A 14,206-nucleotide genomic window follows, 5' to 3' on the forward strand; every position below is an offset into this window, starting at 1 on the left:
CAAGGCCAGAGCACTGGCACTTCCCTGGGGAGACCAACAGAGGGAATCCCAGTCTGGACTGAGAGAGAATGCTTGCTGGGAACAGCTGAGTGTTTATGGTGCTGGTGGAACAGCATTAAAGCAAATAACACTAGAAGCAACAAAGAATTTTAAGGCTGTATTTCAGCTGCCTTGGGGCACTATATTTAGAGCACAATGTCCCCCGCTGATCCCAAAATATGCAGCTGACCTTGGTAAGCAGTCATGGGAGTCCGTCCCAGCTGAAGGAAGTCCCAGTGAGGAATACTTTTCATGAACGGCTGTAGCCTCTTTTCCACTGTAGGGCCAAACGTTTACTCTATGCCGCCATTCCGGTCTCCAGTGGCCAGTTACGGTTTCTTTTTCCACAATGTTGTGTTAGAAATAATGGTCAAGAAGGATTTGTGGCATGTGCCTGATGATAATTCGATCGTGTTTGGACTGTTTTTAGTGTTTCTTTGCTTGTGTGCACAAGAGTACAGGAAATACTCAAACGCAGGCGATGAATGAGAAGGCAACAGGAAGAGAATTACGTCTCCACAGAACCATCAGCAAATCTCTGCGTCATTAAGCCACCCCACGTTTCTGCAGCCCTGAGCACGGTTAGGGTTTAGGGTTTAGGGCTTAGGGGTTAGGGGTTGAGCACGGTTAGGGATTAGGGTTTAGGGCTTAGGGGTTAGGGGTTGAGCACGGTTAGGGATTAGGGTTTAGGGCTTAGGGGTTAGGGGTTGAGCACGGTTAGGGATTAGGGTTTAGGGCTTAGGGGTTAGGGGTTGAGCACGGTTAGGGATTAGGGTTTAGGGCTTAGGGGTTAGGGGTTGAGCACGGTTAGGGATTAGGGTTTAGGGTTTAGGGGTTAGGGGTTGAGCACGGTTAGGGATTAGGGTTTAGGGCTTAGGGGTTAGGGGTTGAGCACGGTTAGGGATTAGGGTTTAGGGCTTAGGGGTTGAGCACGGTTAGGGATTAGGGTTTAGGGCTTAGGGGTTAGGGGCTGAGCACGGTTAGGGATTAGGGTTTAGGGCTTAGGGGTTAGGGGTTGAGCACGGTTAGGGATTAGGGTTTAGGGCTTAGGGGTTAGGGGCTGAGCACGGTTAGGGATGAGGGTTTAGGTCTTAGGGGTTAGGGGCTGAGCACGGTTAGGGATTAGGGTTTAGGGCTTAGGGGTTAGGGGCTGAGCACGGTTAGGGATTAGGGTTTAGGGTTTAGGGGTTAGGGGCTGAGCACGGTTAGGGATGAGGGTTTAGGGCTTAGGGGTTAGGGGCTGAGCACGGTTAGGGATTAGGGTTTAGGGCTTAGGGGTTAGGGGCTGAGCACGGTTAGGGATTAGGGTTTAGGGTTTAGGGGTTAGGGGCTGAGCACGGTTAGGGATTAGGGTTTAGGGCTTAGGGGTTAGGGGCTGAGCACGGTTAGGGATTAGGGATTAGGGTTTAGGGTTTAGGGGTTAGGGGTTGAGCACGGTTAGGGATTAGGGTTTAGGGTTTAGGGGTTAGGGGTTGAGCACGGTTAGGGATTAGGGTTTAGGGCTTAGGGGTTAGGGGTTGAGCACGGTTAGGGATTAGGGTTTAGGTCTTAGGGGTTAGGGGTTGAGCACGGTTAGGGATTAGGGTTTAGGGTTTAGGGGTTAGGGGTTGAGCACGGTTAGGGATTAGGGTTTAGGGGTTAGGGGTTGAGCACGGTTAGGGATTAGGGTTTAGGGCTTAGGGGTTAGGGGTTGAGCACGGTTAGGGATTAGGGTTTAGGGTTTAGGGGTTAGGGGTTGAGCACGGTTAGGGATTAGGGTTTAGGGGTTAGGGGTTGAGCACGGTTAGGGATTAGGGTTTAGGGCTTAGGGGTTAGGGGTTGAGCACGGTTAGGGATTAGGGTTTAGGTCTTAGGGGTTAGGGGTTGAGCACGGTTAGGGATTAGGGTTTAGGGTTTAGGGGTTAGGGGTTGAGCACGGTTAGGGATTAGGGTTTAGGGCTTAGGGGTTAGGGGTTGAGCACGGTTTGTAAGTGTTCTGTGCTGAACTGTGTTCGTGTGGAAACACGACTGGAATGTTTACTGTCCGTATTCAGAACAGTTTGTCTCTTCAGGTGAAAAGAGGCTTATATCACACACATCTTACGGCTGGTTTTTATATCGCTGGTCTCTCTATGAAGCCTCTACAGGCGCAGTAAAGAGGAACACAGACAGCAAGGTCATGTTGGGTCATTATCTCAAGCTAATGTAAATGTGTCTGATTGGAGCATGCCCCACAGTGAGGTCAGGCCCATCACGTCAGATGCACACATCCTCTCACAGCACAACACAGCACACACACAGCCTGACGCATCCTCACACAGCACAACAGCACACACATCTTCACACAGCACACACAGAGCCTCACACATCCTCTCACAGCACAACACAGCACACACACAGCCTCATATATCCTCACACAGCACAACACAGCCTCACACATCTTCACACACCACAACACAGCCTCACACATCCTCTCACAGCACAACACAGCACACACACAGCCTCACACATCTTCACACAGCACAACACAGCCTCACACATCTTCACACAGCACAACACAGCACACACACAGCTTCACACATCTTCACACAGCACAACACAGCCTCACACATCTTCACACAGCACAACACAGCACACACACAGCCTCTCACAGCACAACACAGCACACACACAGCTTCACACATCTTCACACAGCACACACACAGCCTCACACATCCCCTCACAGCACAACACAGCACACACACAGCCTCACACATCCCCTCACAGCACAACACAGCACACACACAGCCTCACACAGCACACACACAGCCTCACACAGCACAACACAGCACACACACAGCCTCACACAGCACAGCACACACAGCCTCACACATCTTCACACAGCACAACACAACACACACAGCCTCTCACAGCACAACACAGCACACACACAGCACACACACAGCCTCACACATCTTCACACAGCACACACACAGCCTCACACATCTTCACACAGCACACACAGCCTCACACATCCTCTCACAGCACAACACAGCCTCACACATCTTCACACAGCACACACACAGCCTCACACATCTTCACACAGCACAACACAGCCTCACACATCTTCACACAGCACAACACAGCACACACACAGCCTCTCACAGCACAACACAGCACACACACAGCCTCACACATCCCCTCACAGCACAACACAGCACACACACAGCCTCACACATCCCCTCACAGCACAACACAGCACACACACAGCCTCACACAGCCTCACACAGCACAACACAGCACACACACAGCCTCACACAGCACAGCACACACAGCCTCACACATCTTCACACAGCACAACACAGCACACACACAGCCTCTCACAGCACAACACAGCACACACACAGCCTCACACAGCACACACACAGCACACACACAGCCTCACACATCTTCACACAGCACACACACAGCCTCACACATCCTCACAGCACAACACAGCACACACACATCTTCACACAGCACACACACAGCCTCACACATCTTCACAGCACACACACAGCCTCACACATCTTCACACAGCACAACACAGCACACACACAGCCTCACACAGCACAACACAGCACACACACAGCCTCACACATCCTCTCACAGCACAACACAGCACACACACAGCCTCACAAATCCTCACACAGCACAATAGAGACGTGGGTAAAGATATCAGCCCAAACAGAGGGGGTCAGGGGTTATTTACTGACTCCAGAGGGTCAGAAGCTAATGATTCTCTAAGAAACCCAGGGGTCAGCGCAGGGTCGACTCATAAAACAGAACCAACCACAAACGAACCTGCAGAGTGCCAGAGTGCACACAGATGAGGCTGAGCAGCAGTACGGTGGCAACACCAAGCAATGCAGCTTCATCTTATAGTATTAATGTTTCCAAAACTAATCACACAGTCATGGACCTGAGGCTGGACACATTTAATTAGTGTTTCTTTTCCAAGGTGTTTAGGTTTACTGAAGACATGTTTTTTTGGAGTGTGATTTGGGGTTAGGGTTATTATTTTTAGGGTTAGGATTAACTCGGGTTAAGATTAACTCGAGAATTCCCTCTCAAGTCTTGGTTCTCCCAAGTTTTTTTCCTTAATTCCAGGGAGGTTTTCCTTAATTCCAGTGAGTTTTTCCTTGTCTCCTGTGGTTTGCTCATAAGGGATCAGGACCCAGACATGTGTAAATCTGCTCTGTGACGTGTGTGTGTGTGTGTGTGTTGTAAATGCTATATATGAATAAACAAATGGCAGCAGCACAGGGTCCTCGCAACAGCCCACACACCGTCGTGTCATGTGCCCATGTGTGCCACAAAAAGGCCCTGGGCAGCACAGCACAGGGAAAAGGAAGAATGTAGAAGGAGGAAGTCAGGTAAGAGCAGCAGCCCGGTCACACGGCTGCCCTCAGCGGTACAGCGCGGAGCAGGACGCTGGCCCAGCGTGGCACTTGCGAAGGCACGGGACCCTTACCTTGGCCTGAGCTGTAGATCGCTTTGACGGATTTCTTGACCTTCTGCAAAGCCGTGCGGTCCTGGTCGAGCGCCTGGACAGAAGAGAGGGAGAAACAACCGTGGAGGGTTTGTGAGTAAACGCTTCATTAAGAGCATTTTCCCATTAACAAAAAGCCTCACGGAGGCAAATCTGACGTGTAGTGCATGCATGTAGTGGGAAGCATGAGGATTCCTGCTTGTGCCGTAACCAAGGCAACACAGTGCCTTGAACAGCTTTTCTCTACTGTGATGAGTCACTGGGCAGGGAGACAGAAGGAAACCCTCTGTGTGTGTGTGTGTGTGTGTGTGTGTGTGTGTGTGTGTGTGTGTGCGTGAGTGTGTGTATATATGTGTGTGTGTGTGTGTGTGTGTGTGTGTGTGTGAGAATGTGTATATATATGTGTGTGTGTGTGTGTGTGAGTGTGTGTGTGTGTATGTGAATATGTATATATATATATATATATATATATATATATATATATATATATATGTGTGTGTGTGTCTGTGTATGTGTGTATATATGTGTGTGTGTATATGTGTGTGAGTGTGTGTGTGTATATATATGTGTGTGTGTGTGTGTGTGTATATGTGTGAGTATGTGTGTGTGTGTGTGTGTGTGTGTGTGAGTATGTGTGTGTGTGTGTGTGTGTGTGAATATGTATATATGTGTGTGTGTGTGTGTGTGTGTGTGTGTGTGTGTGTGTGTGTGTGTATATATGTGTGTGTGTGTGAGAGTGTGTGTATATGTGTGTGAGTGTGTGTGTGTGTGTGTGTGTGAGTGTGTATGTGAGAGACAAAGTCCTCTGTGTGCAGTGTTTTCCATTAGACCTCCAACACTAAGACATAAAGTAAAGCTCAGTACTTACTACAGCTTGAAGGACTGAACCCCCCAGATCAAACCTGAAGGGCTTGACGAAGCTGAACTGCTAAATGACTCAGCGTATCATGCATCTGCCCAGCAACAGCAGACCAATAGCAGTGTGGCTTTCTGGAGAAGTCTCCTACACATTCCCCCAATGCTGCACAGGATTCGCCCACCACGCATAAAATGAACACACACGGCCAAACGCTCTGAGCTCAGAGAATAACGATGAGGTGTGTGGGGCAGAAGGAGGCCGGCACACGATGGCCATCCTGGGATCTGCAGTACTGGCATGGGCCACAGCCCACACGGGTCCCTCCCGGAGCGGAGCGGAGCCGGGCTATGGCGGGAAGGTGTGGATTTCCTCAGAAAAGTGCAGGATAAGAGAAATTCTGAACTTCACCCATGACAAGTCTTCTGGACATTTATTTCTCTGTATCGTTCTAGGAATATATTTAAAAAATAAGATAAAATAAAACACCAGTCATCTGAATGAGCTGAACTGAGGCATGAATTTACTATGTGAATTTTCAGCATCAGCTGACAACACTAACTAATTTTTGTCAGTCAGGTTGTATACCAGAGTTTTAAATACACAGTAGGACTTCCTGTTTAGTTTCACGTGTTCATCTTTTTTACACGAAGTAACAGATGTGTTAAACTGACATTGTTTACATGTTTCTCTCGTCCCAGATGGACAGATCCATTCTCCCAGAACTCTTCAGACACATCAAACGTCTACACCTAACCAGTTTTGAAGGCTGTCCTAACTTCCTCTCCCTGTCCAAAAACCAGTGCGTGGGCCTTAGCCTGTTAAAACCTTAATCCTCAGTGTCAACAGGAAATAAAGGATGTGGGAATCATAAATAGCCACATACGCAGGCACAGGAAGTGCCAGGGAAGCCCTGGCAGGAAGCAGGCTCATCAGATGGCACCAAGGGTCAGCCTTAAAGCATGCGGCCTGGCACAGATATGCCATCGGGCTCAGACGGCCCTGGTACATACTTAGAAATGGGTGGTCTCTCGATCCATCACTTCCTGTATGGAGAGAGACCGGGTCTGACAGCGGGATCTCCTGGGAATGGTAGAGTAGATTACATAGTAACGTGTTTAGATCTTTTCAGTGTACAGCCATTATCCCCTCTGTGTGCGTACAGCCAAACGACTGCGTTCATTAAAGGGACATCGAAACAGCAGAGGTGAGTTCCAGAAAGCAGTCAGCACTCGGGAAATTCTAACACTTTTAGACACTGTTCTAGTCTGCACATCTGTTCATAATAAAGAATGAGTCATAGTACAGAAATCAAGAAGGATAGAGGGAGAAAGAGGGAGATGGGGGAGAGAGAGAGACAGGGAGAGAGAGAGAGAGAGAGAGAGAGAGAGAGAGAGAGAGAGAGGGCTCTGATAATGAAAGCACTGAATCTGTCCCACTCTCTTGTTGTGGTCACGTGAGCAGGGTGGAGAACTCCCACTGCTGAAGCATCTCACCTCCGTTCATCTGTATCTAACCCTAACACTAACCCTAACCCTAACACTAACACTAACCCTAATTAACCCTAACACTAACTAACCCTAACCCTAATTAACCCTAACACTAACCCTAACCCTAACTAACCCTAACACTAACTAACCCTAGCCCTAACCCTAATTAACCCTAACACTAACCCTAACCCTAACACTAACTAACCCTAACCCTAACACTAACACTAACCCTAACACTAACCCTAACAAACCCTAACCCTAACACTAACTAACACTAACCCTAACACTAACACTAACTAACTAACACTAACCCTAACACTAACTAACCCTAACCCTAACACTAACTAACCCTAACACTAACCCTACCACTAACACTAACCCTAACCCTAACACTAACCCTAACAAACCCTAACCCTAACACTAACCCAAACCCTAACTAACCCTACCACTAACCCTAACTAACCCTAACACTAACCCTAACCCTAACTAACCCTAACACTAACCAACCCTAACACTAACCCTAACTAACATTAACACTAACCCTAACACTAACCCTAACTAACACTAACCCTAACCCTAACTAACCCTAACGCTAACCCTAACTAACACTAACGCTAACCCTAACGCTAACCCTAACATTAACCCTAACCCTAACCCTAACCAACCCTAACACTAACCCTAACCAACCCTAACACTAACCCTAACTAACACTAACCCTAACGCTAACCCTAACGCTAACCCTAACGCTAACCCTAATGCTAACCAACCCTAACACTAACCCTAACTAACCCTAACACTAACACTAACCCTAACCAACCCTAACACTAACACTAACCCTAACCCTAACTAACCCTAACACTAACCCTAACTAACACTAACCCTAACTAATCCTAACTAACACTAACCCTAACGCTAACTCTAACACTAACCCTAACACTAACACTAACCCTAACCAACCCTAACACTAACCCTAACACTAACCAACCCTAACCCTAACCCTAACGCTAACCCTAACCAACCCTAACACTAACCCTAACTAACACTAATGCTAACCCTAACACTAACCCTAACACCAACCAACCCTAACACTAACACTAACACGTGGCGTTCAGATGGTCAACAGGACACTGAGGGAAACTGCGACTGACTAATAGTTGGTGACTGACTAAATGAGTGTGTGTGTGTGTGTGTGTGTGTGTGTGTGTGTGTGTGTGTGAATGAGTGAGTGAGTGTGTGTGTGTGTCTTCTACTGACCCTGGTTCACCCTATAAGACTCATCATCTCTGCTCACTCACCCTCACAGGAAGCACTCGGTGCAGGTGTGGTGACGTCCCAGCTCACTACCGTTGGGATGGCCAACACACGCAACCTACTGATTCCTCACTGTCTCGTTAACCCACGCGCCATTTCAACTCTCCAGCCAATCAGCAGAGTCCTTCACCCTACCCCCAGGACAGCCCAAGTGCAACCCAATTCTGTGTAATTTGACCGCGTTTACCACCCATTATAGATACAGTAAATGTTGTTTTGGCTCTGGACTAGACAATCTGCAATGGCATGTTGATTAGTACTGTTACCATTATCACTGCCAGCTCTAATTTAACTGTTTTCAGGCATATTATTATTGGGATATCAGCCCTTACTTTGAGCAAGGGATTCAACAGTACCAACCATTCCTACTGAAAATAGCATCTCCAAACAGCCAGCCAGACAAATCAGATCCATTCACCTTAACGCTGACTACACTGACCAGGTTCAGATTATTTACATTTACCTGACACTTTGATCCAAAGAAACTTACAATTATGACTGAATACAGTGGGAGCAATTGAGGGTTAAGGGTCTTGTTTAGGGGCCCAACAGTGGCAACTGGGCAGTGGTGGGACCTTCTAATTACTAGTCAAGTACCTTAACCTCTGAGCTACTAATGCTGCTACTGACAATCCTCACGCATGTTTTGATAAGCGGTTTGACAAATTGCTGTGGTCCTGTGTTCATCAGTTCTTAATTTGTCACAACAGTGTACCAAACACAGGTGGTCCTGCCACATTTGTGCACACTGACCAGTTGTAATGCAAGCAAGACTCTCAGAACAGCAAGGATAATTAACTTAATGGAATATGGATATGAATATGGAACATGCACTTTAGGAGAGAAACCCTGCTGTGCTCGTGCTCTCTCTCTCTCTCTCTCTCCCTCGCTCTGTCTCTCGCTCTCTCTCTCTCTCTCTCTCTCTCTCTCTGGTGTCTCAGCCCCTATGTCAACACACCAGTGACGGACCGACACACTGGACTGCACCTAGCCTGTCTGTTGGCATGTGTCTTGTCTATATAGGGAATACTGTAAGTGTAATATTGTGTTTGCTCTGTTTCTGTTTGTGTTCCAGTGCACCTGTGATTGTACTGGTTACACTTTTGAATGAGGCTCTGATAACAGTTCACGAGTTTGAGTGTGAATGTGAGCGGTGGACATTATCGGTTGCGCCTACCTCAGCAGAGTACCGCTGCCCCCATACCCGTACAGCAGGTCTGGGGAACAGAGAGCGTTCTCCGCGGCCTGCTTAATGGGGAAAACCTTTCCCTGGGCCTGGAACGCACAGATCATAACCCCCCCCCCCGCTCTCGCTCTCTCGGCTGTGCTGATGCCAGCATTTAGCGGCTGTTGTGAGTCAGAGCTGTGGAAATGGCCGATCTGGTGCCAGAGTGGAGCAGGCGACTACAAACCCGTTACAACTAAAAAGACCACAGCCCAACTGGGAGGGAGCTTAGACACCTCGTCATTATCAACAACGAAACACGGAACATGCTTCCACATGAGCTAAGACAACCCCACAGCTTTGGATAAAAAACACATCACTGTGTAAATTAGGGTCTGTTCACTGAGTTTCCATGGCAACAGACATGCCTACATTTAAATTTCACTTTTATATCTACTGACTTAGATGTTTATGACAGCATATGTGGCCTCTAGGAACAGTATGGGCTGCTCCACCAGGTGAGATACAGAAGCAGATTACAACCAAAATGTCCCATGTTCCTTTAATCCTCGATTACAACAACACACTTAATAATAAAACACACACACACACACAGAGTCTGGTGGGAAAACGGTGTGTCCTGGGCTTCACAAATACACAAACCCTGACTCAGCAGTCTAACCAAGCCATCACATGGTCCACAAACCCTGACTCAGCAGTCTAACCAAGCTATCGAATGTACCACAAACCCCGACTCAGCAGTCTAACCAAGCCATCGCATGGACCACAAACCCTGACTCAGCAGTCTAACCAAGCCATCGCATGGACCACAAACCCCGACTCAGCAGTCTAACCAAGCCATCGAATGTACCACAAACCCTGACTCAGCAGTCTAACCAAGCCATCGAATGTACCACAAACCCCAACTCAGCAGTCTAACCAAGCCATCGAATGGACCACAAACCCCAACTCAGCAGTCTAACCAAGCCATCGCATGTACCACAACCCCGAACTCAGCAGTCTAACCAAGCCATCGCATGGACCACAAACCCCAACTCAGCAGTCTAACCAAACTATCACATGGACCACAAACCCCGACTCAGCAGTCTAACCAAACTATCACATGGACACAAACCCCGACTCAGCAGTCTAACCAACCACACAAAACTGTACAGAACATTATCAACACACAACCTTCCCTTAACACAGAACCATATCAACACGCGACCTCCCCTTAGCACAGAACCGTACCAACACGCGACCTCCCCAACACAGAACCGTATCAACACACAGCCTCCCCTTAACACAGAACTGTATCAATACGCAACCTCCCCCAACACAGAACCGTATCAACACACAGCCTCCCCTTAACACAGAACCGTATCAACACGCAACCTCCCCCAACACAGAACCGTATCAACACACAGCCTCCCCTTAACACAGAACTGTATCAACACGCAACCTCCCCCAACACAGAACCGTATCAACACGCAACCTCCCCAACACAGAACCGTATCAACACGCAACCTCCCCCAACACAGAACCGTATCAACACACAGCCTCCCCTTAACACAGAACTGTATCAACACGCAACCTCCCCCAACACAGAACCGTATCAACACGCAACCTCCAACACAGAACCATATCAACACGCAACCTCCCCCAACACAGAACCGTATCAACATGCAACCTCCCCCAACACAGAACCGTATCAACACGCAACCTCCCCCAACATAGAACCGTATCAACACGCAACCTCCCCCAACACAGAACCGTATCAACACGCAGCCTCCCCTTAACACAGAACCGTACCAACACGCGACTTCCCCCAACACAGAACCGTACCAACACACAACCTCCCCTTAACACACAACCGTACCAACACGCGACCTCCCCTTAACACAGAACCGTACCAACATGCAACCTCCCCTTAACAAAGACTCGGACCACACCAAGAACAACTATGGAGTGAAAACCTCTGTATAGTCAGAGAAAAAAGTTGCAAATCCCTTTTTCTTGTATTTTTATATTTCATTTATATGTTTTATTTTCCTATTTCTGCAGGAGCAGAACTGCACGTTTGTCAAGTTCAATTCCCGATGCCTCCCACATCCAGGGCTGCTTGTGGTGTCAGCGGGTGGGGAGTTGGCACCCTGCCCTCCCCTGTCCAGGAGGCCGGCTGCACAGCCAACCGAGGAGGTTTGCCCACATCATGGCGATGGATCATTGCTGGCATGCTGAGCCACTCTGTGACAGATGGAAAGTGTTTTGAAAGGGTTCAGAGGCCACAGGAAAGACTGCAGTTGGATACCTGCTTCACAATGTGCAACACAGAAGTGACCACACACCCCTCCATTCACTTCCTCTTTACCCTTCCAGTGTTTCTAATGCGCCCATGAAATGACCCCAACATGAGCAGTAAAGGATAATCTGTGTCACTGTTTTTACAACATGCTTTGAACAGATAATTGTACGTGGAGACGTGGAGATAGCACAGTTTCCCCATACAGGCTCCAAACACTTACACCGAACCTACTAACTGCCTTGTAGCGGCTCCAGGCAACCCGCCACGCTTCGTTGCCGTGACGACACTGCTTGATTCTCATGGATATCAGGTTGGGTTTGGGTTGTTGATATCAGGCTGTGAGCTGGTCCTTCGTTAGCACAAGGGCTGGCACACCCCACTCAGTTTAACAAAGACTCCCAGAACACCCAGTAGGACAGCAACTCAGTGCTATTGACACGTAAGAATGAGGTGTGAAGGAGTCAAACACACACACACCACACCAACGTATGTGGGAGGGCTGTACTCAGGGCAAATCCAGCCAAATTAATAAAATTGTACTCTTCCCAACCTGAAGGTGAGTGAAGCTCCAGCACTTCAGACTGGGTTTGAGGGCACATTTTTTTCATCTTACAGTTTCCAAAGAACAGCTGCTACAGATGACTGCTTCTCACCAAGATAACATTCAGTTTGCATGTGGCAACAATTCAACATTGAAACTTTAAGTGTTTTATGCATTTTGGAAATCCATAACCCTTAACTTCCTCCCTGCGGTAATCAGAAACCGGACAGGAACCGAGTGACAAATTTAAGACAGTGGATGCGATGATTCCATTTTCTGTGAGTAGAGCCTATCCTGTTAACCAGGTGAGGGCTATAGAGGGCTATAGAGGGTTATAGAGGATTATAGAGGGGTATAGAGGGGTATAGAGGATTATACAGGATTCTAGAGGGGTATAGAGGATTATAGAGGATTATAGAGGATGCTAGAGGGGTAGAGGGTTAAAGAGGATTATAGAGGGGTATAGAGGATTATAGAGGGGTGGTGGGTGAGAGTTATAGATGGTTATAGAGGAGTGTTGGGTGAGGGCTATACAGGGGTGTTGTGTGAGGGTTATAGAGAGGTGTTGGGTGAGGGCTATAGAGGAGTGTTGGGTGAGGGCTATAGAGGAGTGTTGGGTGAGGGTTAGAGAAGGGTGTTGGGTGAGGGTTATAGAGGAGTGTTGGGTGAGGGTTATAGAGGCATGCAGCGGTCACGTGCATCTCCACATACATTCCGCAAATGCAGCCACGAAGTCGTGTGGGGACATGGACAGTTAGTGATTACATACGTTTGGGCACTACTGAGACTAGACGCCACCTACAATACAGAACATTGAGGTTACTTATGTCACTTACTGGACACCACCTACGATACAGAATATTGGGGTTACTAGGGTCACATACTGGACACCACCTATGATACAGAATACTGGGGTTACTAGGGTCACATACTGGACACCACCTACGATACAGAATATTGGGGTTACTAGGGTCACATACTGGACACCACCTATGATACAGAATACTGGGGTTACTATGGTTACATACTGGACACCACCTATGATACAGACTACTGGGGTTACTAGGTGGTGTCCAGTATGTGACCCTAGTAACCCCAGTATTCTGTATCATAGGTGGTGTCCAGTATGTAACCATAGTAACCCCAGTATTCTGTATCATAGGTGGTGTCCAGTATGTGACCCTAGTAACCCCAATATTCTGTATCGTAGGTGGTGTCCAGTATGTGACCCTATGATACAGAATCCTCATTTTTCATTTCTGTTGGTTTAAACAGAGCTGGAGTGAAGAGAGACTCAATACTGGTAGTGTCTGTCTGCTCACTCAGTGTCTGGTGTGTGTCGGGTGTGTAGCAGGTAGAACAGAGATTTACTGCTAAAATTCACAAGAACAGTTATAAGGTTGTTTTTATTAAGTTGATGTGGAATTACAGCTGCATTCAGTAATAAGAAAAACAGCAGATGAACTATAGTGTAAATGTCAGGAGTGAGTGAGTGAGTGAGCCAAACTGAGCAGACAGACAGAGAGTGTGGGAAGGGTAAGAACCACGCAGCTGATGACGAAGACAGGAAATATCATCTCAGTAAGAGAGACTGACTGTAAGGCAATGGAAGGAAAATAAATGAATTCTTTAGTCTCGTGAATAAAGTTTTTGTTTTTATCATTTTATTTATTTTTATCTGTCATATCCATGCATGACATCTGTAAAATAGCATGTACAGCTTACACAGAACTACAGCTCCATGGTAGCAAATGCAAGATATTGCATGAGATCAGTACCAGAACAACTGGTATCATGCCACCTCTACTGCACATGTATTACAATATAATGATTATTCAGATGAGTCCTGATCCAGAAAGCATCCTGATGCATTAAATGTTATTACATCCTGCTGCTGGTTTGCTTAAGGCCAGCCAGCCTTGCCTCACAGAGACAGAACAAATATCCCATCAAAAAAAGTAAAAATATATATAGAAATAAATAGGACCTAGCAGTCAAAAAAAAGCCATA

The 14,206-nt window shown here is 47.5% G+C and overlaps 1 protein-coding gene across 4 annotated transcripts in view; it reads right to left on the bottom strand.

Moving 5' to 3' along the window:
- Positions 1 to 14,206, bottom strand: part of asap1a (ArfGAP with SH3 domain, ankyrin repeat and PH domain 1a) — a 45,535-nt gene that overhangs the window by 24,874 nt on the left and 6,455 nt on the right. For all 4 annotated transcript variants that reach the window (XM_035536232.1, XM_035536231.1, XM_035536230.1 and 1 more), the window contains exon 4: positions 4,511 to 4,583. In XM_035536232.1, the coding sequence (XP_035392125.1) occupies positions 4,511 to 4,583 (73 nt within the window). The remainder of the gene's footprint in view (positions 1 to 4,510; positions 4,584 to 14,206) is intronic.

This window comes from Electrophorus electricus, chromosome 18, assembly GCF_013358815.1.
Source record: "Electrophorus electricus isolate fEleEle1 chromosome 18, fEleEle1.pri, whole genome shotgun sequence".
NCBI classification, from domain to species: Eukaryota; Metazoa; Chordata; class Actinopteri; order Gymnotiformes; family Gymnotidae; genus Electrophorus; species Electrophorus electricus.